General features: G+C 40.4%; 1 protein-coding gene across 5 annotated transcripts in view; it reads left to right on the top strand.

Moving 5' to 3' along the window:
- LOC101742065 (cysteine-rich with EGF-like domain protein 2) overlaps positions 1-26,217 on the top strand; it is a 116,750-nt gene that overhangs the window by 71,298 nt on the left and 19,235 nt on the right. For 4 of the 5 annotated variants that reach the window (XM_038016065.2, XM_038016064.2, XM_038016066.2 and 1 more), the window contains 7 exons: positions 3,533-3,616; positions 19,857-19,995; positions 23,400-23,483; positions 23,956-24,093; positions 24,480-24,622; positions 25,280-25,482; positions 25,964-26,128. In XM_038016065.2, coding sequence (XP_037871993.1) covers positions 19,864-19,995; positions 23,400-23,483; positions 23,956-24,093; positions 24,480-24,622; positions 25,280-25,482; positions 25,964-26,128 — 865 coding nt within the window. In that variant the 5' untranslated portion in view covers positions 3,533-3,616; positions 19,857-19,863. Of the gene's footprint in view, positions 1-3,532; positions 3,617-19,856; positions 19,996-23,399; positions 23,484-23,955; positions 24,094-24,479; positions 24,623-25,279; positions 25,483-25,963; positions 26,129-26,217 lie in introns of those variants that run through there. The other variant, XR_009974948.1, reaches the window with a different exon arrangement.

Consider the following 26,217-nt stretch of genomic DNA (forward strand, 5'->3'; position numbering starts at 1 on the left):
GATGGACGACTCCTTGTGTTAGTGGTTACCAGAGCAGGAAAACGATCTATGGAGGATGCGCTACCATAAAAACTATTAAAAGTGGACGTTTAAGATGAGCAGTTGTTAGCAGGCATGTAATCAGTCGTGGCAGGTCCAAATTCAGATGCCAATAAAACCAATAAAGAAGCCGAGATTAAATCGTAAAATTGTTTTTTATCATATTCTTGCTAATTACAATGTGTTGTTGTATTTCTGTAGCCACACGTAGCCACCCAAAAAAATGAATATAAATTAATTGGCATAGTTGATGAGATTAATTGGCGGAGTTGGCGTAGTTTACTGGAACCACCGCCCTGTCTATTTCTGCCGTGAAGCAGTAATGCGTTTCGGTTTGAAGGGTGGGGCAGCCGTTGTAACTATAAGTATACTGAAACCTTAGAACTCATATCTCAAGGTAGGTGGCGGAATTTACGTTGTAGATGTCTATGGGCATCTATAGTTTCTACCGTTCCCTATGGAACTTAAGGCAGTCATTGACTAACAGTAATAAACACGGAATAGGGTTCACTGTAATTTAAAAAATCTTTATGAGTAGTTGTTTTGCTGTTTTTCTTATTAGCTTAATGATTAATCAGCGTGGAATCTGTGATGTTTAAGTCGTAGTCATAAAAACAATAGATCCACAATATTTATGTGCATATTAAGTCGATAAACAGCTCTTGATAAAACACAAGCTAAATTGAAATGCTTCCTAATATTTATAGATATTTTATATCGATAATCGGAGCTCTAGCCAAGTCAGCGTAGGAATCCTATTCTGAGTTTTATACGCGCGGTCACGTATTATGACGATATTCGAGTTGCAACAGCTAACTTCCTGGAACCAGTTGATATTCTGTTACTGGAATTTCACATGTGAGATTCAGAGATATTTCGTATCGTGAGAAAGCCGATTGCCTTTTCTAGTATATCAGTATACACTTGATGATGATGGCGTTCAGCCATCTCAGTCTAGCAAGTCAAGAACTACAACTGAATATCTCCGAAGTTAATGTTACAAATAAGGAATACATTGTGTATTTCATGATATTTAAGAACAACACAGATATTTGTTTAAAAACAAATAAATGTATCAATCATTATTCGCTAAAGAAAAATAGTGTAAATTATATTTAGTTTAATTAAATACTAGATGATGACCGTCGGTTTTTTTTTGATAACGCCTTCTTGTTGTGTCTTTAAAGCGGTTAGTTGCCCTCAATTAAGAAAAAATAGTATTGTTATTCGCCAATAGATGTCGGGAAGAGTTGATTATTGAAAACACGAATAAAACAACATTTTCTGAAAATAAATCGTAGCTAGATCGATTTATCGCCCCCGAAATCCCCTGTATACTAAATTTTATGAAAATCGTTGGAGCCGTTTTCGAGATTCAGATTATATAAGTTGTTGGTATTCTGTTACCGGCATTTCACATGTTGTGAGATTCAGAGATATTTCGTATCGTGAGAAGGCTGATTGCCTTCTCTAGTATCAGTATACGATTAAATAAGAAAATTCAGTGTATGAAGCTCGCTCATCCTGTCCGTTGAGGATAATATCAGTAAACTAACAACACTTTATCGTATTCTAAAGATGGCTCGTAAAATATTGGTTTTGGAACTTTGGATATAGATAATAGCAACAATAAAGTCATAAAACACCAATTTATTGCGACACAAGTAAACATCGGTTGGCATGTGTGTGACAAATCGTCTGAGACGTGTATAGAATGGCGAAGAGATCGTATCGAGAACTGACTTGTGCGTTTGGCATTTTGTGGGAAAACGCGTGAGTGGAATATCTAATATTGATGAGGTCATCATGAAAAAACATAGGGTTAAAATTATTAAAGATATATCAACATAAGTTTTTATTAATTCAACAATATTTACTGTACTGTATAGACGGAGATCTTAGAATTCATGTTACGAGGTGGGTGGCGGAATTTACGTTGTAGATGTCTACGGGCTCCAGCAACTAAACACCAGGTGGGCTGTGAGCTCGGCCACCTACTAAAACAATAAGAAAATTGATATTACAAACGCGAAAGTGAGTTTGTTACGCTTTCACGTCTTAAATACGCAATTGTTTATCGTATTTGTATACACACTACAAAGGCAGAAAGGAAAGACGTGGTTAATAAAAAAAAAAAAAACGATTCTCTACGGGTATATGTATTGTAATTCTGCATTAATACGTACGAGGCTAAATATGAAGCTAGTATAAAATAAATACTATTGAAATAACTTCTCAATTTTATTTAAGTACAGAAGATTTTTATTAACAAAAAAAAATAACAATTTATACTATTGAGAACGTGCTACAGTAAATTTTGAATTTCAAAATAACTTTTTTCGGACGTCTTACATTTATGGAATGGGATTCAAAAAACTCAACCGTTACTAATATATATACTAGGTGATGACGGTTTGTATGCACCCGTTAGACCTTTGTATGCAGATGTGATGACAGCGGTACAATGATACCGTGCGTAGGTCCCGCCTACCGGTCTTTTGTTAATCAAATGTTGAACACGTTTTCGTGATAGGAAAAAAAATGCTGTTGACAGTGAGTTTTTTTTTTGTGTGCCTTACTTTTTTCCCGCGTCACGGCTTAGAAAGGATTCGAAGGTTTGTTTTTAAATAGATAATATAACATATTGAATTTGGAATTCTTTTAAAGCAGATGACATTTTGTGCCGACATGTAAATATTCAGTTTTTTTTTTAATTCGTTTAGTGCCTTTGTATGTACACCAGCATTACATCCACCTGATGGTAAGTGGTTACGTAATTAGTACGTAATTATTGGTGGTAGGTCGCATTGTGTCAGCTTATTTCTGTTGGGAAGCAATCATCAAAAAGGACCTATACGACTCTTGAAAACCGAAGGAAACACTTAGAATATAATTATATTTGAAACGTAAATTGATTTATATTTGTTAAAAATTGTCTCACCAGTTAATAGTACAGTTTATCACTGGTGGTAGAACCTCTTGGGAGTCCACACGGCTAGGTACCACCACCCCGCCTATTTCCGCCGTGAAGCAGTAATGCGTTTCGGTTCGAAGGGTGGGGTAGCCGTTGTAACGATACTGAGATCTTAGAACTTATATCTCGAGGTGGGTGGCGCATTTACGTTGTAGATGTCTATGGGCTCCAGTAACCACTTAACACCAGGTGGGCTGTGAGCTCGTCCATCCATCTAAGCTATAAAATAAATAAAAACATACAAGTTCCATATTACTATATTTGTGAGACAGATCATATGATAAGTAATTAGTGAGTTAGAAAATTAATTACATAAGGCTACTAAGTAAAGGCACTCTATAACTTATCTAAGCCTGCGAACAAAAACTCGTTAACATATATTCTAAATACCTAAACCTAAGCGATTCAGGTATTTGGAAAAACGGTCTCTTGAAGTGTGACGAGGAAAAACACAGCGGTTTTACGAGACCAAGAGATTAATTTTAAAATGTAATAACACAATTATTTCTATTGTTACAGCGCCGAGTCGACAATGAGACTTGGGCTTGACAGCTGACAGTTTCGCGTTCAGCTTCCGTCATCATCTCAATCTCAATCTCACAGGTACGTAGCTTAATGACCTGAGTTAGATATTTTTACTTGTAGGTTAGTTACGTTTAGAAAAATGTTCAAGGGCATCCTCCACGTTATTAATAGGTAGGTTAATGTAATTGTTTAATGTATTAGTTATATTGTGAATATATATTTTTTCCTTACATTATACGTTAGATTAGTTTCTGTTATCGTGTTATTTTGTCGTAATTGTAAGGAACGTTGTTATACAAATTCAGCACTATATGTCTTGTTTTGTCGTGCGCACATAACTTATGTTGCAAGCCAGTTTTTTTTTTTTTTGTGTGTATCTTCTTAGCTTGTGATGTATGTATGATGTGTGCTTGTGAGCCTAATAAAATAAATAAATAATAATTATCCGTAAAAAATTGCTGCCCATGATATTCCTTTGAGTATTCAGGTCTCCTTCGGAAGCGTTCGGGGAGTTGTTAGCAAATCCCACCCCTCCTGCCTGAGCCTTTGCTCGCCTACCTGTCCTGGTGAAACTGGAAAGGCATTTGAGCCACCAGTAATCCTTCCTTCTTAAAAAAGAAGAAACATTATTCCTCCTGCCTGAGCCTTTGCTCGCCTACCTGTCCTGGTGAAACTGGAAAGGCATTTGAGCCACCAGTAATCCTTCCTTCTTAAAAAAGAAGAAACATTATTAGTACTTATCTTTATTTTTATTTTTTCTTGTAATTGCATAGGGAGTTGATAAGTCGTCGTATTAAGCGCTTAGGCGCTTGAGAAATAAGATTCAAGGGTCTATTGAATTTGTACACCGGCTATCTGGTATTTTATAAATATAAACGAAATAAATAAAAATTAAAGTAGGTACATCTAGAAAATAAAATTTATTACCTCCAGTGCTGGAATTTATGGTCTAGCCGACAGGTAACAATGTAAGGAAAAAAGTATGTCCCGATCCTGCTTAACTGCACTTTAGTTTTCAACTGTCACCCCTACGATTTGTTCAACTCGCATTTAACTCGTGCGCACTAGAATCTATTCTAGTACTTATTCGCTGGTAGCCTATGGGGCTATTGCAGTTAGGTCCGGACGGGTAGGTGAGCTCACGGGCTCAACCTGAGGGAATTTGTTAACACTAGCCCTAGCAAGAGCAGTGCTTCACAGAGTCTACCACCGGATCGGAATCGCGATCCACTGAGAAGATCCGATAAGAAACTCAGTAGGCGTTCCGATAACCGGTTCCGATAACCTAAACCATAATCTTAAGTGCACGAGAAGGGCCGCGGTACGCGAGGAATGACGATGTCTGGTGAAGGGCACCACCACCCGGAGTGATGACCACGACCACTCTGCCAAGAGTGCATACGACTGAAAAGAAGATAATCTTAAAAAAACTGTTTTATTTTTCAAATGTATTTTTTGCATAAGAAATCGAATTTTTTGTATTAGATTTCTAATTCCAAATGAGATTGTCTAAATGAAAAACAAAAATCACTATTAAGCGTCAGTAGAAAAACTGAAATTTTACGAAGGCACTTACTTACACATTATATAGGCATTTCGAGGCTTTTTAACAAAATTCGTAATATGTAAATCTTAACCCTTAAAATTAATACCCGTCTTTAAAACCGTAACCCTTTAAAATCATTAATATTCAAATTTCTTATCGATTTGACTTAAATCAGATTAAGAAAAATACCCAATTCACGAATTAAATTAATATAGTCATAATATTTAAAATAAATACATACATATATTCTTTTTGATGTGTCGCATAATATTGTTTCGCACTTGTATACTGTACTTATATTCTAAATGTTGTTTACTTTGATATGCGACATACATTAATTGCTTTTCGTTAGGCCGGTTAACTAGATCGTTAGACTTATGGCCAATTATGTGAATACTCCTTTGGTTTTGGCACTTTTACATTCGGAATGCACTACCATTACTTTTTTAATATAATAGGGGGCGCTAAAAGTTTCCAATCGAGTCTTTATCGAGTTACAATAGTGACTTTTTATCGGATGTTCCAGTGTCGTCTCGCGTGTTTTTCGATAACATTCTTTATTGTTATCGCAATAAGGGCCAAGAGCCTTCAGATCTGTATCTCTTAAGGTAACAAGCTGCTAGCTATAGTATTTATCTCAGATCGACTCGTTAGCTACGACACTTCAATACTTTGATGACGCTTTTTTTATACGTGTTTGTTTTTTTCTGGGTTTGTTTTTTAATTGATTCCATAATTGATGTTTTTATTTACATCTTGAATATTTATGGTACGGTCCGTGTAATAATATATGAGTTAAGGTTTGTGATTTGAAATCATTATTAGAATCAGTTTAAGACTATAAACTGAATATGAATTACAGGTGCATCGTTAGCGCATAGAAATGCACGTTGGGATTATCCACGTTATCGTAATTATATAATTTCATTTTTTAATTTACTAAATGTAAGCTAAATAGTTCTCTTTTTCTGTCTACCTTTGAAGCTAATACGTAAACCATTTTGAACTACACTATAGCTCTTTCCAATATGACAGACATTTCAATCTCACTTCGCAATCAAATTGGGCTGATCTTATATTTGCGTTGATAAAAGATCAAACAATCCTTATGCACTTAGCAAAAATACTTTACACTATTGATGGAAAGTACAAGTTGAAATAAACAAGTTTACAGAATATGTTTAAGGCAATAAATATCGCGTAAGACTAAAAGAGATACGTCAAGAGGACGCTTACGTTTATTTTAGCGATGTGACGTGTTCTTTCATTTAATTACAAGTATAGGCAATCGCGTCGTAATGAAAAAATTCAAAAGCCACTTTTTCTTAAATCTAGACAAAACGTTACGTCTAGTAAATCTTAACGAAACATTGACTTCGGTTTTGGCGAGTTAGTTTTTTATTTTATTTTTATTTATTGCTTAGAAGGGTGGACGACCTCACAGCCCACCTGGTGTTAAGTGGTTACTGGAGCCCATAGACATCTACAACGTAAATGCGCCACCCACCTTGAGACATAAGTGAAGTCAACCTAATTGTCTGCGAACAATTTCTTGCACATTACAAAGACGAAACCGACGATTTTTGCCGCAAATTATTGCCGAATACGCAGATAAGGCAAAGTACCGAGTGTATCGAACACAATGACGTAAGCCCGAAAACCTGATATCGATTCAGCAATTCCCTAAAGCCGAGACCGATTAATGCGAAAAAGGACGAACAAGTGTCTTGTTGTGGGAACTTCTCTATATTCGGACTCCAAGGTCGGTTGGCGCCGGGCAACTTTTTTAACGTACGCCTGGGAATTGTGTAAAAACTTTTTACATTGTCAAAAGAATTGTATTCGTTTTTTAATACGCTTTTATTAGCTTCAGACGTATGTATGTTAGTATGTAACAGAATCTTTGAACATGATTTTGAACCCTTACAAAATGTCGGATTAACTCAAAATTTAGCATACTTATTAATGACAATTCAATATTAGAAAAATAATAATTGAAAAATTGAAATTCAACTAAAAAATGAAAAATAAATAATGTGTAATAGTTTAAAAAAACTGAAAATAACTTTTATTTAAAAATACTGTAAGGAAAAATGATTTTATTGTACACTAGCGACCCGCCCTCGCTTCGCTTCGGAAACATTAAAAGACACATGAAACCAAAAAAAATAAAATAAAAAAAAATTAAAAAAAATTGCCTATGTTCATCAGGGACAATGTCGGCTTCTAATGGAAAAAGAATTTTTCAAATCGGTCCAGTAGTTTCGGAGCCTATTCGAAACAAACAAACAAACAAATCTTTCCTCTTTATAATATTAGTATAGAAAAGCGTGGAGTGCTTTTCAGGATATTATCAAAATAGCCCTTCTACTCATATCTGTTCATAAAATATTTATAACTACTGATACCATTTTTTTTATTGCTTAGCTGGGTGGGTGAGCTCACTGCCCACCTGATGTTAATTGGTTACCGGGGCCCATAGACATCTACAACGTAAATGCCGCCACCCACCTTGAGATATGAGTTCTAAGGTCTCAGTATAGTTACAACAGCTGCCCCATCCTTCAAACCGAAACGCATTACTGCTTCACGGCAGAAATAGGCAGGGTGGTGGTACCCACCCGTGCGGACTCACAAGAGTTCCTATCACCAGTAAATTGCTCAGCACACGAGCGTGTTATTGCGTTATTATAGAAAACAATACGTAGTAGGAAAAAAAAAGTAGGCAGCGGCTTGGCTCTGCCCCTGGCATTGCTGAAGTCCATGGGCGACGGTAACCACTCACCATCAGGTGGGCCGTATGCCCGTCTGCCTACAAAGGCAATAAAAAAAACGCAATAACATGTTAAAATCATGAATCTGATACCCGATCCTTAAGACCGAATGGTAAGCAGTCGACGTTGCCCTAAACACGTCATTACGGATCCTCCCGATCCATTAACGATGCCGTCTTCGTCAAGCCCGTCGCTTGCGACAAAGGGCTCGACGAATGAATTAACCCATAGACACAGCCCACTGAGTTTCTCGCCGGATCTTCTCAGTGGGTCGCGTTTCCGATCCGGTGGTAGATTCTGCGAAGCACTGCTCTTGCTAGGGCCAGTGTTAGCAACACTTCCGGCTTGGACCCCGAGAGCTCACCTACACGCTGGGGTAAAGCTGAAATAACCTCTTAAGGCTAGTAGCATAGGTAGGAAAAAAAGTAGGTAAAGGTATTTATCTAAAATAGTGTCTCCCGATTCTTTTTACTTAATTATTTTGTCAATGGTGTTAGATTCTTTATATTAAATAAGTCTATTAGATTTCGAATGAAGTAAAGAGATTCTTGATAATACTATTATAGTTAATTACATTAGCTGACGCGGAAAATGTTGTTTTGCCCAAATATATTATTACTAGGAAATATTTTTTTTGGGTGGACCTTTAAGAGGTATGAAAAATAGATGTTGACCGATTCTCAGACCTGCCCGATATGCACACAAAATTTTATGAAAATTTGTTGAGCCATTTCGGAGGAGCTTAGCAACAAACACTGAGTTTTTTTTTTTTTAATGCCCTTGTAGGCAGACGAGCATACGGCCCACCTGATGGTGAGTGGTTACCGTCGCCCATGGACTTCAGCAATGCCAGGGGCAGAGCCAAGCCGCTGCCTACCGATAAGTTTTTTAATACATCAATGACTGCGACACCAGAATTTTATGTATTAAGATATTTTCTCTTTGACACGTTAAGTTCACGTTACATAAATGTGTAGTATGTACGACTATATCTATAATCTTGACTAGTTGCGGGACGAGGTTGCCTCTTACCTGTGTAGGTATGTTATAATAATTACATCGATCTTTAACCTTGTGTGATTTTAAAACAGTACAATCTATTACAGTGCGTTGTGTAACTTATTGTGTTTTAAGTATGGCTAATAATTAGTTTTTACTAGTGGTAGGGCGTCCTTTGGGCCCGTATGGGTAGGTACCATCATCCTGTCTATTTCTGCCGTGAAACAGTAATGCGTTACGGTTTGAAGGGTGGGGCAGCCGTTGTGCTGTGAAAACTGAAACCTTAGAACTCATGTCTCAATATGGGTGCCGGTATATACGTTGTTGCTGTCTATGGCTACCGGAAACCACTTAAACCCAGCTGGGCTGTGAGATAAACCACCCATATAAACAAAAAAAATGCACAAACAAAATTAGAAAAGTGACCGATGCGATGTCTCGTTCATAAGATTTTTATGTCATTACAAAATAATTTTCGGTCAATTAAATGTATTTGTAAAAATCAATTGAATAATTCAACCGTTTTTATTATTGTGTAAGTTCTTAGTCATTATATGCCACCTAATTTCGGAAAAGACAATATTTATCGAGACATTTCTAGAAAAATCAAAGAAAAGTTCGTTTTTTATTAGGTAGATAGACGGGTAATCATCGACCTCATCGGCCTATCATCTAGTTACCACTTACCACGTAACAGTGGTTAGCGGAGCCCATAGATATCAACAATGTAAATAGTGCCACCTAGTTTGATACGCGCATTTTATGTCTCATTAAACACAATAATTGCCCTACCTTTTAGACTGGAACGCATTACTGCTTCATTTTAAAACCTCAGCATTAAGAAGAGTATACATACATGTATTTTCACGCTGCGATCGGTCTTCTGGGCACGCATTTTCTGAACTCATCAGTTAATAAGCCGCAGTTTATTCAAACAAACCTATCAGCTTTGTTCGGCACCGGTTAAAAGTGAAAGTTGTATCGACCAAAAATGGAATGGATCAAATTACGTCACATACGACCGATTCTCGATTGTGCTTTAACTGTAAGGACATACGGACTGTTTTAATTGATTCTCACCTCTGGGACCTGTAAGATGTTACGACACTTGACCCATAAATGATTTCAATGTGGTTATTTTAGCCAGTGAATTGACCTTAAGCAATGTGCGGTTGACAAAGTAGATCGAGAATGTCAATCGTGAATTGTTCATGGCGAAAGATAAGTGTTCTCGAAGCGAAAATGGGAATAATTAGCATCTATAACCAAACGATATTTTTAGTTGTAAGAGATCTAAATCTATAAAAATCTATTTAAGGGATCTATATAAAACAGTTGTACCCAATTTTTTCCTTTATTTATTAACCGATTTTCCTGTTATTTTAATAATAATAAATTGGAACATATCAGGCGCAGTCATCCGCCCTCAAATTAGGGTTCCCTGTGTTATAAGTACCGGCGACTGACAAACATACACATATATGTATTTTTTTAATGCAGATGAACACACGACCACCTAATAGGGATTGGTTAAAGTCGCCCATGGACGTCAGCAATGCTAGGGTTAGAGCCCGGTGCCTACCGTTAAGTACTCTCCGCAAGCATCGTTTGAAGAAGGATATGTCATAGCGCTCGGGAAAAACCGTGGAGGGGAGCTAATTCTAAAAGTAGATGGTATAATAGAAGCCCATCTTTTTTCTTAAATTTGACACGGATACATAGTCTGTTTAAATCTTTATTGAGAACGACGAAATAACAGAAAACAAAATAAAATACAGTGTTCAATTTCTTATAGTCCAAAATAATTTGAAATTGAGTATCTTAACGCTAATTCTTAAATTTTAATGTCATTTGCCAATTAAAAACAAGTAAATGTCAATCCTATGCAACATCTTGTTTTGTTTTTTACAAATTCTTTATTGAATTTCGCAAATACAGATTGGGTTATACTTAAAAAAAATAAAACCGATATAACCGTCGATGTTATTGAAACAGTCATCAGTGCTAGGCAAAAATAATAATAGCCTCAAGGACTTAGGGTATATTTCTTCAAATCATTCTATAGTTAGTGAATATATTAACTTATTATAAATGCCATAAATTACATTTAAATCTGGTTTTGTAACAAAATTTGCTTTACAGACCGAGTTCGGTCACCTTAAGACAACAATAATTGACTAGTTGAGAGATTTAAAGAGACTGTGGCATAAGACACGGAGGTGCTTTTGAGGAGGGAGGGATTACTGCTGACCCGGAGGTCTTTTCAATTCGATCGGGATAGATGGATGAGCACGGACTCAGCCAGGAGGAGTGAGTGGGATTTGCTGATATCTGCCTGGGTGTCTTCGTACAGCTCAAAGGCAGCGGTTTCGCGAATCTCTTACAGGATCGGAATCGCATGAGATGATTCAGCGAGAAACTCAGCGGGCTGATATATGGCTCAGGTTTTTCGTCTAACTCTTTGGGGAGTTCGACCTGTGCGATAAACGTTTTTTTTTTATTGCTAAGATGGGTGGACGAGCTCACAGCCCACTTGGCGTTAAGTGGTTACTGGAGCTCATAGACATCCACAACGTAAATGCGCCATGCACTTTGAGATGTAAGTTCTAAGGTCTCAAGTTTAGTTACAACGGCTGCCCCACCCTTCAAACCGAAACGCATTACTGCTTCACGGCAGAAATAGGCGGGATGGTGGTACCTATCCGTGCGGACTCACAAGAGGTCCTACCACCAGTAACTCTTTGGGGAGTTCGACCTGTGCGATAAACGTTTGATGGTTACAGCTTGTTTTTTTTAAGAGATTTTATGACCAGGTAACCAAGACCTTTAAGGTCATGTCTTATGAAAAATGATAATATGGAGTGAAATGAAATGAAGATGATTGATTAATTTGAGGCATTAATCGACTGGGATGAAATTAAATGAAATAATATGGGATGAAATATAATCTCAGTAAAATGGTGGTCATTTACTGAGATTTTTTCAGTGGACTTTTTGGAAGAACTTGAGAAGTTACGTCCAGCTGCTTTGTTTCATTTTACCACTTGTGCACTTTCACAGATATTAAACAGTTAATAAACCACCGTTATTACACATTTAAACCTGAAGAGACACTAAATTGACAAAGTAAAACAAATCACTCAACTTCACTCCTCGCGTTCCCGCCAAAAAGTCGTCACACCTTGTAGGTAAGAAAGGATCCAGCGGGATAATGCTATTCGAAGAGTGTGACAAGTGGAGAGACCTATCGTTACGTTGGTAGCTTTAGAGCTAGTACCGTTTAACAGCAATGAGTGTCGGTTAGGTGGATAGTCACTGCTTGATAGATCCAGTCGACGGTGGCTGGTCGTTGTGTGAGCGAGATGAATATAGTCAGCGGCGACTAAAATAAGGGAATTTTGGTTCGCTGTCCCGCTTTAAGATTCCAATTGCATATACTTAAGGATGTAGGCTTGACCGGGTCTCACAAGTACTGCATTATGGGGTTTGTTGCATGATAATGTTAAACAAATTAACATTGTAACGTGAACGATGCTGATGCGGACTCCCACCGTCTTCGGCGTATACGGCGTATGTCTGTATAGACACCGTATAAAATGATAGATTTAAACGGCCGTTTGGTGTAGTGGTAAGTGACATGGTCACTACACAAGGGGGTCGCGGGTTCGAATCCCGCCAAGGGAAGATATTTGTATGATAAATATAAATGTATTTTCCAGGGTTATGGATGTATATGAAATATATGTATGTGTATAATAAAAATCTTACATTTATTTCCGTTATCTGGTACCTGTAACACAAGTTCTTTACGAACTTATCACGGGACCAGTTAACGTGGCGTGATTGTTAGTAAATATTTATTTATTTATTTTATTTATTTATTTACGACGGCGACGGTCCAAATGTAGTTTTTTTTTGTTTTTTTCTACCTATTCTAGCGACCTCGAGGGGTCATACTAGATTCATCGAACGAGTAGGTGAGCTCACGGGGCTCTAAGCTGGAGACGTTGCTAACACTAGTCCTAGCAAGAGCTGTGTTTCGCAGAATCTATCACCGGATCTGAAACGTGACTCACTGAGAAGATCCGATGAGAAACTTAGTAGGCTGTGTCTGAGGGTTAGAAATGTTGTTGTCGAAAATGTCATTAGCGAGATTGAGGAATTGCTAAAATGTCTTGTGTTCTTTGCTGGCTATCTGCTACAGCGTCAATAACGTCAGCCACCTTGAGACATGAGGTCGGATTTTCATTATGCTACTGCTGTCTAACCCTTCAAACGAACCCCATGACTGCTTCGCGCCAGAAATGGGCTGGATGGTGGTAACTCCCCGTTGGGGTTAATAGTATATTGTATTTAAACATAAAATGCGGTTTTTTTTTCTTTTCTTTTTTTCCTACCTAAGCTGATAGCCTTGAGAGGCTATTTCAGCGGAACCTTAACTAGTAGGTGAGCTTGCGGGGCTCAAACTTGACGACGTTGCTAACAATAACCCTAGCAAGAGCCGTGCTTCGCAGAATCTACCACCGGATCGGAAACGCGACCCACTGAGAAGATCCGGCGAGAAACTCAATGGGCTGTGTCTGAGTGTTAATGTACTCGTCGAGCCCTTCGTTGCAAGCGACGGGTTCGACGAGAACGATGACCGGTGCTTGAGGTACCTAAAAGCACCGTTAGTGGATCGGGAGGATCCGAAATGACGTGTTTTGGGCGACGTCGACTGCTTTCCATTCTGTCCGCAGGATCGGGAATGTAGTTACCGGCGGCCACGATGAGAGGGTTCTCGTGTCGTGCCGCTTTATCGAAGTGGTAAAATGCGTATTTATAAACTAATAATCTGAAAACGGTTTCTTAATAATAAATAAATATGTTCAGTCAGCAAAGAAATATTGCAAGCAATTTAAAAACAAAAAATATTATTCTTTAGAATGCTAAATTTAAATAAATCAATGTTTAAAGTCTGCTGATAAATTTTGTTCCCAAAATAATTAAGAAAAAAAAAACTTGCATGTTCTAAAGCCATAAACAAACGAAATGTTCATATATTTTTGGGCGAAAAGAACTCGTTCTGTAGTGTTCAAATCGTCCATAAATTTGCATTATAATGTCTCTGTGAAATGATATTTGGTTTTTATGTTGTTTCACGGATTGCAGATACAAAGGTGGAATAGGACGGTAGGCGGAGCGATTAGTGAATAAATCACTACATAGTATATGTAAAACAGAGTCGCTTTCTCTGTCCCTATATCCCAATGTATGCTTAAATCTTTAAAACTACGCTACGGATTTTGATGCGGTTTTTTTTAATAGATAGAGTGATTGAAGAGGAAGGTTTATATGTTTTTTTTTTTTTTTTTTTTTTATTGCCTTTGTAGGCAGACGAGCATACGGCCCACCTGATGGTAAGTGGTCACCGTCGCTCATGGACGTCAGCAATGCCAGGGGCAGAGCCAAGCCGCTGCCTACCATAAAGAACTCTCCGCAAGCCTCGTTTGAAGAAGGACATGTCATAGCGCTCGGAAAACACCGTGGAGGGGAGTTCATTCCAAAGCCGGATGGTACGTGGCAAAAAAGATCTTTGGAAACGCACTGTCGATGAACGCAGCGGTTCCAGATAATATGGATGAACTCTGCTCCGATGGCGGGAGGTGCGATGATAAAAAGGAGATGAGGGAACCATCTCGAATAATTCCTCAGAGCATTCCCCATGGACCATGCGGTATAAAACACAGAGAGAACCGAAGTCCCTCCGTAGACCCAGAGGTTCTAAGCGATCCGCGAGAGCAGGACTATCGACCATCCGAACAGCCCGTTTCTGTATGGAGTCAAATGGAAGTAGCTGGTATTTGGGAGCCCCGGCCCAGAGGTGAGAGCAGTACTCCACGCGAGGTCGGACCTGCGCTTTATAAAGCGCAAGTCTCTGTCCAGGCGTGAAATACCGCTTCGCTCTGTTGAGAACTCCCAACATTTTAGAGGCCAATTTGGCTTTACCTTCCAAATGACTCCGAAACTGGACATCGCTCGAAATATCGACCCCCAGAATCCCGATACTCGCGGAAAGCTGCAGGGATACTCCTTGAAATTCCGGCGCCATGACAAAAGGGTCCTTCTTCGCAGTGAACGCGCAAACCTGTGTCTTCAATGGGTTGAACTGAACTGAATTCAGTTCACCCCACTTGGAGACCCGCCCCAGAGAGTTCTCCACTTCAGACACAAGTTTTAATCGCCTCTCGTGTACAACGCTTCGAGAGAGACTCTGATGGCCGATATATCGCGCATCCCCCGTGCTGTCATCCGCATAGCAATGCATGCCATCAATAGATAGCATGTCATTGATATGCAGTATGAAAAGCGTGGGGGAGAGCACCGAACCTTGTGGAACACCAGCGTTGATGGTCATGGTATCGGAGCAGCAGCCGTCGACGACAACTGCGATGCTCCGTCCATCCAAAAAGCTAGCGATCCACTTGCAGAGTCCCTCAGGGATCCCGTATGCTGGAAGCTTCGATAGAAGTGCCCTATGCCAGACCCTGTCGAAGGCCTTCGCGATGTCAAGGCTCACAGCGAGAGCCTCGCCCTTGCTTTCCAAGGCTTCAGCCCATTTATGTGTGAGGTATACAAGAAGATCGCCAGCTGAGCGACCATGACGGAAACCGTACTGCCGGTCACTGATCAGCTGGCGATCCTCAAGATACTTAAGAAGTTGGATGTTTATGATTCGCTCCATCACCTTGGAAAGCAAGGAAGTTATCGCGATAGGTCTGTAATTCGAGGGGTCCGACCGGTCACCCTTCTTGGGGATAGGGTGGACATGAGCAGTCTTCCATGAAGACGGAACCCTGTTGGTGTTGTACGAGAGGCGATATAGACGCGTTAGCGCGGGTGTCAATTCAGGGGCGCATGTTTTTAGAACCACTGCGGGGATGCAATCTGGCCCACTCGACTTATGGACATCAAGAAGCCGAAGCTCCTGCCTGACCGCACGCTGTGTGATGCGAATCTCAGGCATGGAGCTGTCACACCGGGAGATGTTGGGCGGCGTGGCTCCTCCGTCATCCAAAGTCGAGTATGAGGCAAAGAGCTTGACCAGAAGGTCAGCCTTTTCCTTCGCACTATGAGCCAGACTGTCATTGGACTTACGCAGTGGTGGAAGGCTAGACCTGCAGAAGTTACCTTCTGCAGCCTTAGCCAGCGACCAGAAAGCACGGCTCCCAGAGGGATAGCTATTCAGTCGCTCGCCAATTCTGGCAACGTGCTCCGACTTCGCCTTGGCAATAGCCCTCTTATAGGACCTAGAGGCGGCGTTAAATTTCCGCCTTTTCTCCGAGATATCAGGATCACGGCATCTCCTAGCAACATTAAATGCCACGTATGCAGACCGCTTGAGGCGTGCAGCATCCCTACTGGCTTTATTATACCAGGGTTTGCTGCGACCCCCAACGGGCACCTCAGAAGAAGGAATGAATAATTCCATTCCCTGAAGCACCACGTCTTTAAGTCGGTCCGCACAGACGTCAGGATCATCGGAGGAAAAGCAGAGCCGCCCCCATGGGTAGGATGCGTAAAATTCACGCATTCCATCCCAGTCTGCTGACCTGTACCGCCAAACTCTTCGAAACCCGGTCGTCGTTCGACGACTAGGACGAGAGAGTGGTATGGCAGCACGGATAACGCAGTGATCAGACGATCCAAGTGGAGCGTCGACCACCACACTGTATCCAGCTGGGTGAGTGGTCAGCAGAAGGTCCAACAAAGAAGGCTCGTGCCCCTCAATGTCTGGGACACGGGTGGGCTGTGTCACCAGTTGTGAGAGGCCGTAGGACAAGGCGAAATCGTAGGCAGCCCGACCCGGGAGGTCAGTGGTTCTGGACCCCAACCACTCCTGGTGATGAGCGTTAAAGTCACCAAGGACCACTACCTCCGCAGATGGGTACTGCTCAAGCACGCGGTCAGTCCCCTCTTGTACATGCTCAAACAGAGCTGACCCCGCATCACTGCTGTGAGACCTGTACAGGCAAGCGTAGACTCTGGCACAGCCCCCATAGTCCACGCGTAGCCACAAGAGGGACAGGTCCCGTTGCTCGAGGCCCCGAAGCCGACGACAGCAGACATCCTCCCGGATAAACACGCACACCCCGGCTTTACGCAGGAAGGTGTGCTCCAGTGCGTAGCCGGGGTATCCGAGGTACGACGTATCGTCCGGGGCAGATATCTGCGTCTCAGTCAGGAAAAAGAGGGCAGGCTGCGCCGTCTCAAGGTGGTGATGTACGGCGTCAAGGTTACTGTGTAGGCCCCTGACATTGCTGAAATCCACATTAAACGTGGAATGGGGATCCGCCGAAAAAACTCTTTTTCTTTTGTCGACTTTCATGATAATTTTAGTTGGAGAGTAAGGATTTGGAGAGGTAGGATGCTAGAGGTGAGATCAAGGCAATACCTGAATAAAGCGCAGGGCACAATGAACACTCGATCCGGGGTTGCGCGAGAAGCTGACGCAGGGCATGGAAGGGCCCCCAGTCCACCCTGCATACGATCGCCGGGATCCACTCCGGTCTCCGACTCCGGCACGACGACCGCATGACAGGATTTTGCACCGGTTGGCGGGACAGCTTCCTGGGGCGGAGTTTAGTTGTGACACCCAGGTTCAGGTCCCCTACTGACCGGCGGGCGGCGGCAGGCACCGTTTCACTGGGTCTCCCTATACCCCCGTCAGCAACCCACGCCCCGCGGACTTGCGCGCACGTTTGCTCTGCATGTTCCAAGTATCACCAAGACTCACCCCCAACAAGGAGGAGGAAAGGAAAGGAATAGAACTGGCTCTCCAACCCACATGCCGGAACACAGCTAGGCTATTTGGCGGCAGACTCAAGTTGGAGGGTGGTCGCCAGCCAGTCGGACTAGGTCCTACCACCGATTGTGTTTTCGGCTCCCGTTTAGCACCACCCAGGGGTTACTTGTAGGGAATCGCGGGTTAAACCTACGGAAGCGGGAAGCATCAACCCCCAAATATAATAACATTCATTAAATAGTGGAGAAATCAATAATAAATAACAGTTTCCGAAGCGAAGCGAGAGCGGGGCGCTAGTATCTTTAAATATAAAAATGAATTGCTGTTCGTTAGTCTCGCTAAAACTCGAGAACGGCTGGAACGATTTGGCTAATTTTGGTCTTGAATTATTTGTGGAAGTCCAGAGAAGGCTTAAAAGATAGATAAATATGAACATGCTCGGAATTAAATAAAATTAACAATTTTGTTTTTCCTTTGATGTGTCTCCCGTCGGACGGATTCCTTTTGTTTGTTTTAAGTTTATTTTATACAAAAGTTTAGGTCTTTTACTTATCGATTGAGGCACTATTGGATCAGCTAGTCGCTGATATTTATTGTAAACTATCTTGCAGGACACAATGAATGAAACGTGCCAAAATTCGCACTAGTAGCGTCCATTTTTGCAGCGAAGGCGCCTTAGGGCAGTTGTTATTACAACCCATTTATAACTTCGTCGCATTACCCAAATAAAAGCTCCCGTTTCCACTCACCATTTATTTACTATAAATCATTTATTTCCCATCTCGAAACTTTGGATAACAGCATAGGCGACAGCGACTTAATAAACCGCTCCTCTTGACAGTGTAGACATTACTTACTATTAAAAAGAAGTCCAGAGGGACCCTACCCGATTCCACTCACTATATTTGGTTGTAAGGTTTCTCCCACACGAATATCATTAAAAATACAATTCAACACTAAGAAAGCTTGAAAGGATGAATCTACTTTTTAATGCGTTAATTGGTCGACACTCGATACTTAGCGCAAGTTCATCCGAGCCATTTGGTCCTATTGTCATTGTTATTGACAACGTTCACACAAGATCTACAGTTCCCTCGAACAAGTAAAAATGAAACGCCAAAGACTGACTTTGTTAACACAAAATCAACAAAACGAGGCGTGAATACAAATTGTCTCAATGTAAAATACTAACCGCTTTTCGTCATGTCCTTGTCCGCCCACCGATCGTTAAGCGATTTCCACCTTTACCACCTTGGCTTAAAGTTTAACGAATACGTCGTGGTTACCAGTGAAAGGTGGAACCTTTGCAATGTCGGTATCCTTGTAGAGTAAACTTATTTAAACTAGTTGCTTAGATACTTCGATCCTACGCTTGAAATATCTCACCTCATGTATTAGGTCACGGAGGATTCCATCATCAGTCGTTATTTGAAGATCCTCTTTGCTCGTTGGCATTGGATTTCTATGTGTCATTTTTGTTCTGTTCTGATGGAAGAATTTTAGCTATAGTGACTAGAGATATGCCTGTATGGTCTATTGAGTTGTCGGCCGCTTACTCAGTTACTGACATCGAGAGGTCTGAGATATTTGAACCTTAGTATACTCGTATCGTTGTATACTCGGCGCCTTAATCTGTCATTTCGACAAAGCCGCACGACACGAGAACCCCCTCATCGTGGCCGCTGGTAACTACATTCCCGATCCTGCGGACAGAATGGAAAACAGTCGACGTCGCGCAAAACACGTCATTTCGAATCCTCCCGATCCACTAACGGTGCTTTTAGGTACTTCAAGCACCGGTCATCGTTCTCGTCGAAACCATCGCTTGCGACGAAGGGCTTGACGAGTAAATTAACTCATAGACACAGCCCACTGAGTTTCTCGCCGGATCTTCTCAGTGGGTTGCGTTTCCGATCCGGTGGTAGATTCTGCGAAGTACGGCTCTTGCTAGGGTTCGTGCTAGCAACGTCGTCAGGTTTGAGCCCCGTGAGCTCACCTACTAGTTAAGGTTACTCTGAAATAGCCTCTGAAGGCTATCAGCATAGGTAGGAAAAAAGTCTTAATCTTCAGGTCATAACGACTTTGTTTTAGCGTTAAATTGTTTTTGATTTTTGATTCGTCGCGTCGTTTTCTAATTAAATGTAATCTATGAAATTAAAGATAGATTTCTGAATATTACAGTGGCCGATAGTAAACTGATTCGTTTCTTTTCAGATCAAAAATGGCGTTCGTATTGTATATTTTGGCGGGCCTCCTGTTATCTGCGCACGCGCAATCGAACTACGGCTCCCAGGCCAACAACATCGAGTACCAAGGGGAAGGGCTGCCCGAACAAACTGTACTAGATGGAAAGGTCAGTAAAATATTATCATTAATTGATAATGTACTGATAGAAAAGAAAATATGTCATCATCTCCCTCGTCCTCTAATCGTTCGCTCATTATGTAGATCTCTGCTTAGTGAGAGTTTTTAAACGTTCTCGATAGCGTAAAAGTTAACTTCAATTTGTATGCGGTTGGAACAGCGCCCCTAGCGGCAAACGTAAGCAAACGTTCAACTGCATACAAATTTAAGTTAACTTACACGCTATCGAGAACGTTAAAAAACTCGCACTAAGCACACTGAATGTGCATTATTCATTAGCTTCTATTCCAAATATATTTTTTATATATTAGGTATATGGAAATACGCGGATGTCTAGTATTTTTCGTCAATTTTCTCAAAATCGTAGACATATTTAAAACTATTATATTTTCGTGGTCACGTAAACTGTAGTGTTGGAAGCATCGGAAATAATAAAATGACAGTTAAAAAACGTTAGATAAAAAACCGTAAAATTAATTTTAATTATAATCGGACTTATATATCTGTTTAGTGATTTGAATTTCTTCAAAAGAATCAAATCCCAAAGTTCACACAACCCATTAATCCTACATTCGACCAACGACCTTTCGTTTTTAATATCGCGCCTTAAAAAGAGTTTTATTTTATTATGCTAATTCACGAAACAGGATTCGCCGAGATGGAGAATGACATCACCTTGTCACAAACGTTAAGAGCTACATAATATTATCGAATGAGAAATGAACAAGAATAGACGACATAATATACACGAAGATATTTGTACGATCGGTAATCTATCTTATATATATAAAAATGAATTGCTTGCTGTTCGTTAGTCTCGCTAAAACTCGAGAAAGCCTGGACCGATTTGGCTGATTTTGGTCTTGAATTATTTGTGGAAGTCCAGAGAAAGTTTAAAAGGTAGATAAATATGAAAATGCTCGGAATTAAATAAAAATAACAATTTTGTTTTCCCTTTGATGTGTCCCCCGTCGGACGGATTCCTTGGTTTGTTTTAAGTTTATTTTATACAAAAGTTTAGGTCTTTTATTTATCGATTAAGGCACTACGAAGTCTGCCGGGTCAGCTAGTAATAATAAAAAACAACTATAAATTCAGCGTTGTAAAGTTTTGTTACTCGACTTTCGCAAAAGAGGTTTATACTTTTGAAGGCTTTGTATATGATAGAAGCGACGAAGTTCGCGGACTTGGTGCTAATAGGTGATCGCAGAATATAGCCATCAGGAAGTCAATGCCGTCTTTCACCCTGAGACTTGAGACATGAGGTCAAATTCTTAGTTGTAGCGGTTATTTTTTCATGAAAAAAAAAATCACATAATTTTTTCGCGGCTGAAATATATAGAATTACCCTCAATCCACAACATGTACCAATAAATCGACAGAAGATTAAAATTGCAGATAAATGATAACATAGTATATTAGCTATACTACTAAAAATTTGACTTCATATTTCAAGATGTGTGGTGGCATTTTAAAATCCTGTCACGACCCTCAGCAGTAAGGAAACGACGCGAGGAAGAAAGGTGTCATTTTTATATATAGGCTCTCGTAACCACTTAATATTAGATGGACCGTGAATTCGATCACTTATATAACAAAATAAAGGTATGCACACTATAATAAATGAAAAAAAAACCCATTTGTTTCTTCGCACACAAAACGCTTCGCATAAAATCGAATACCAGTTTAAATCGGTAACAATATGAAAATAAATAAATCGAACAATGTGCGGACTTCAATACGTAAATTATGCAAAGAATCTCTTGTGTACTCCAAGATGGCTGTGGCATCACTGACCGCGGGCCACGATGCAAACAAATAGATACTACATGCTTGTTGCCATTGTCTGATCCGACACGGCGATATCGTTCTGCTATATTTTCTGCTTATGGGGTTAATACTGTACATAGTATTTTAGATTCATGTTCGAATGTGCCCAGAAATGCGAATAAAATACGGTACAGGATCGAAGTGTTCCAGTTGATGTTCTCTATGCTAGTGCCATAGTTCTTAGTAGAACTTAATCTCATTCAGCTTTATGTATTATATTAAGATGGGCGTTAATTGGCAATGTCAACAGCATTCTTACAACTGTTGTCCTGACATTAAAAAGAATAGTAATATCGGGTATTATTGGTATTTTGGTGGGTATTGTTATGGGTAGCTTGAATCATGTCAAACCAGTCAGTATTCCAGATGAACTGCAACTAGAAGCCTTAAGAATCAGCCAGTAACATGGCTAAGTACGTAAATATGTTGCCTGTAATGAAATATGATAAAAAAAAAACTACGTGGCCAAAAGGATAAGTCGCCCGGCGTACTTAATCGTATCGAGCGATGCGGCTGTACCCGTGTGCAAATGTGTATCCCGTATAAAGAGGTAACAATTTTTCTAATGACGCATGTACTTAACACTCGTTCCTAGAATGACTTCCAATATGAAGGAATAACATCGTGTAATAAAAATCATACACTAAAACATGCAATTTGCGTAATTATGACACACCTTAAGTTTAATCCGTGAGACTATATGCACTCGCCTACGCAACAAAAATAATAAGAACTCGTAACAGTTACTCGGTAGGTCGTAAACCTGTATCTTCTGTAGCCCAATCTCGAATAGTCTGTCCGGCTATTAGTACTAAAATGAAAATACCCTTTCATGTTAATGGAAACGCGCCAAAATAGAGATACCCTCGAGGTAGTAATTAGCAATAAAGATTTATATAGACATTCGGTATCTGTAATCCGACCGAACTAAATACAAATTGCTATTTACGACCACAGCGATGTACGTGTAGCCTTTTTGTCGGCGCTGTTTTCATCTAGAGTTCGCACCTACGTGATTATCTTGTTTATTATGCTTTTAAGACGGGACAAAACATGATGGCGCGAATACGAAGCGCTTAGAGCAGAATTCCGAGCTAGAGAACTTTTCTCGAGAACTTGGGAATGATATTCTGAAGTTTAGGAGCTCTTTACGGGGCATAGTCATTTCTGTGACTAGCAGATCCAGAGCACTGTGCTATTCACGCAGTAGTTTATCTATTTATCTTTTATCTATATATATAAAAATGAATTGCTGTTCGTTAGTCTCGCTAAAACTCGAGAACGGCTGGACCGATTTGGCTAATGTTGGTCTTAAATTATTTGTGGAAGTCCAGAGAAGGTTTAAAAGGTAGATAAATATGAAAATGCTCGGAATTAAATAAAAATAACGATTTTGTTTTTCCTTTGATGTGACCCCCGTCGGACGGATTCCTTTTGTTTGTTTTAAGTTTATTTTATACAAAAGCTTAGGTCTTTTATTTATCGATTGAGGCACTACGAAGTCTGCCGGGTCAGCTAGTCATTGAATAAAATATTTTGTTTATGAACGTGCTTTTATTCCAGGTCACGAAGCTGGACGACTTGAGTCCAGTTATCTTCTTGAACAGAACCAAAGCGGCACTGAACTGCGCTGCGGGTTCCATGCAGGTAACTTCACGTATCTGTGACATTAGAGTTTCTCTTTGTTACCTTAAATAGGCAGATAGACAGAGCATTGCTATACGATATTGCATAAAACTCCGGAAGGGTCTGTTATACAAATATGATTTCGACTTTATGTGTTTGAGGTTTTTAACTAGTGGTAGGACCTCTTGTGAGTCCGCGCGGGTAGGTACCACCGCCCTGCCTATTTCTGCCGTGAAGCACTAATGCGTTTCGGTTGGAAGGGTGGGGCAGCCGTTGTAACTATACTGAGATCTTAGAACATATATTTCAAGATGGGTGGCGCATTTACGTTGTCGATGTCTATGGGCTCCAGTAACCACTTAACACCAGGTGGGCTGTGAGCTCGTACACCCATGTAAGCAATAAAAAAAAAAGAAAAAAAAAGGTTTCACTCAACTGGTGCATTAAATAGAGAACGATTGATTCGCTTCTTGTAAATTCGCTTTTGTTTCAGATCGAATTGAAATTTAACGAAAAATTCTACGGTATCGCGTACGCTGACTTCGACAGGCACTCAGCATGTCAAGTGGTAGGGAAGGGTGCTCTTTCCTACAAACTCGAACTGCCCCTCAAAGGATGCGGAACGAAGCAGGTTCGGATATAATGTCACTTTAATTCAGTGTAACAAATGACAAAGATTCTCCTTAACGAAATACCATTAGGTATATATAGGTCCACTGGTGGTAGGACCTGTTGTGAGTCCGCACGGGTAGGTACCACCGCCCGCCTATTTCTGCCGTGAAGTAGTAACGCGTTTTGGTTGGTGGGGCAGCCGTTGTAACTATACTGAGACCTTAGAACTTATATCTCAAGGTGGGTGGCGCATTTACGTTGTAGATGTCTATGGGCTCCGGTAACCACTTAACACCGGGTGGGTTGTGAGGTTGTCCACCCATCTAAGCAATAAAAAAAAGGTATCTAAAAGCCAAAATATCCAGTTTCCAGTGTCTTTGTAACAACATTTATATTTATTTCCAGAACCCTCTGCGAGTATTCACGAACAACATAGTTGTAAGATTCCATCCTGGCTTAGAGATGGACGGAGACGAGGTCATCACAATCGTTTGTCGGTACCCACCGCCCATCGTTCCTAAGCCAGTCTTCAACCCGCTTATTGCCACGTGAGTAAACAATTCGAATCTATCTAATCTAATTATCATTCCTATTGTCGTCTAGTCTTACGGTATACTTGGTGTAAAGTGCCAATGACCCGCAGAAACCATAATAAAATAAAATAAACTTATATGGTCAACTTGGGGAAGCAAGATCGTCATTTAAATCATTATGGCACGAAGATGGGAATGCTTTTCTTAATTGTTTTCAAATTATGGCTTTGTGGTTTCCAGAGCCCATAGCTATGACCGCGAATACCGTAACACATCTTAAAATATCGGGAAGTCTTCAATGCATTTGACCTACCCTTGTGGATTTTTTGTTATGTATCTACATCCACATTTCTCAGGACGAGTTTTTTATTTTTTTATTGCTTAGATGGATGGACGAGCTCATAGCCCGCCTGGTGTTAAGTGGTTATTGGAGCTCATAGACATCTACAACGTAAATGCGCCACCCACCTTGAGATATAAGTTCTAAGGTCTCAAGTTTAGTTACAACGGCTGCCCCACCCTTCAAACCGAAACGCATTACTGCTTCACGGCAGAAATAGACGGGGTGGTGGTACCTACCCGTGCGGACTCACAAGAGGTCCTACCACCAGTAAAAATTTGGTGCGTCCGAAGTAAGACCTTAGTAAGACCAACCCTGCTTGTTTTTAACAGTCCTGAACGCGGGCCGCTACCAGCGAAGGCTCCTTTAGCAGGAACGCATATCCTGATGATAATCTGCGCAATATTGTTTTTAACACTGCTGCTGCTTGGACTCGGAGTCTCATACTTGTGTCTGAGAAGACGCGCCTTGCCCGCTCCGAGGAGACTGATTGACGACTCCTCAGCGTCGATTGTGAGCAGAGAAAGTATACAAGGTAAGTTGTGCTATATAATAGGTTGGGGAAAAAGTTTCTTCGCATTTAAAAAAAAAATCACAACATTTAATATAGTTTATTTACATTTAACTAAATTATGTAGGTACCATTTTGTTCGATAGCTTTTTGCCATCTTATAGGTAGGGACATGATCCCATTGCTATAGAAAACTCCATAGACATCGCAAAAATGTATCGAATTTCTTCATTAATTCACTCATCTTGACAGTAAGAATAATAAATAAAAATCACAAATAATAATTTGAATTTATCTTCTTTAAAATTTAAACTTTTAATGATACCAAAACCAGCCAGATACAAATAGTATAGCCAAAGTTCATACATACTATATTGCGAAAAGACTTTTTCCTCAACCTATTACATGTTTACCCTTCATAGTGGACTTGCTTTGCAGGGTACAGATATCGACTTTTTTGACTGCCGGCGTTTGATTAAACTTTTTAAATGTCTTTATATTCTAGAAGTGAAGATTCCTCGTGCACATCCTGTATACCCAATAGGCGGAGAGGCTGCGAGCGTGGCTTCGGATACCATTCCATCGGATTATCCATCAGAGACTCCCAGCGAGACCGACGCCGCTCATGCCAACCATGCTTTCATTATGGACGAAAACTATCACAGTGAAGGTATTGTCAGGAGCACTACGGTTGGTAGTACCAGTTTGATAGCTTCCAGAGAAACTCACGGGCTAGCTTAAGCCATCATATGTCTCGAA

The sequence above is a fragment of the Bombyx mori genome, chromosome 15 (assembly GCF_030269925.1).
Source record: "Bombyx mori chromosome 15, ASM3026992v2".
In the NCBI taxonomy this organism is placed as follows: Eukaryota; Metazoa; Arthropoda; class Insecta; order Lepidoptera; family Bombycidae; genus Bombyx; species Bombyx mori.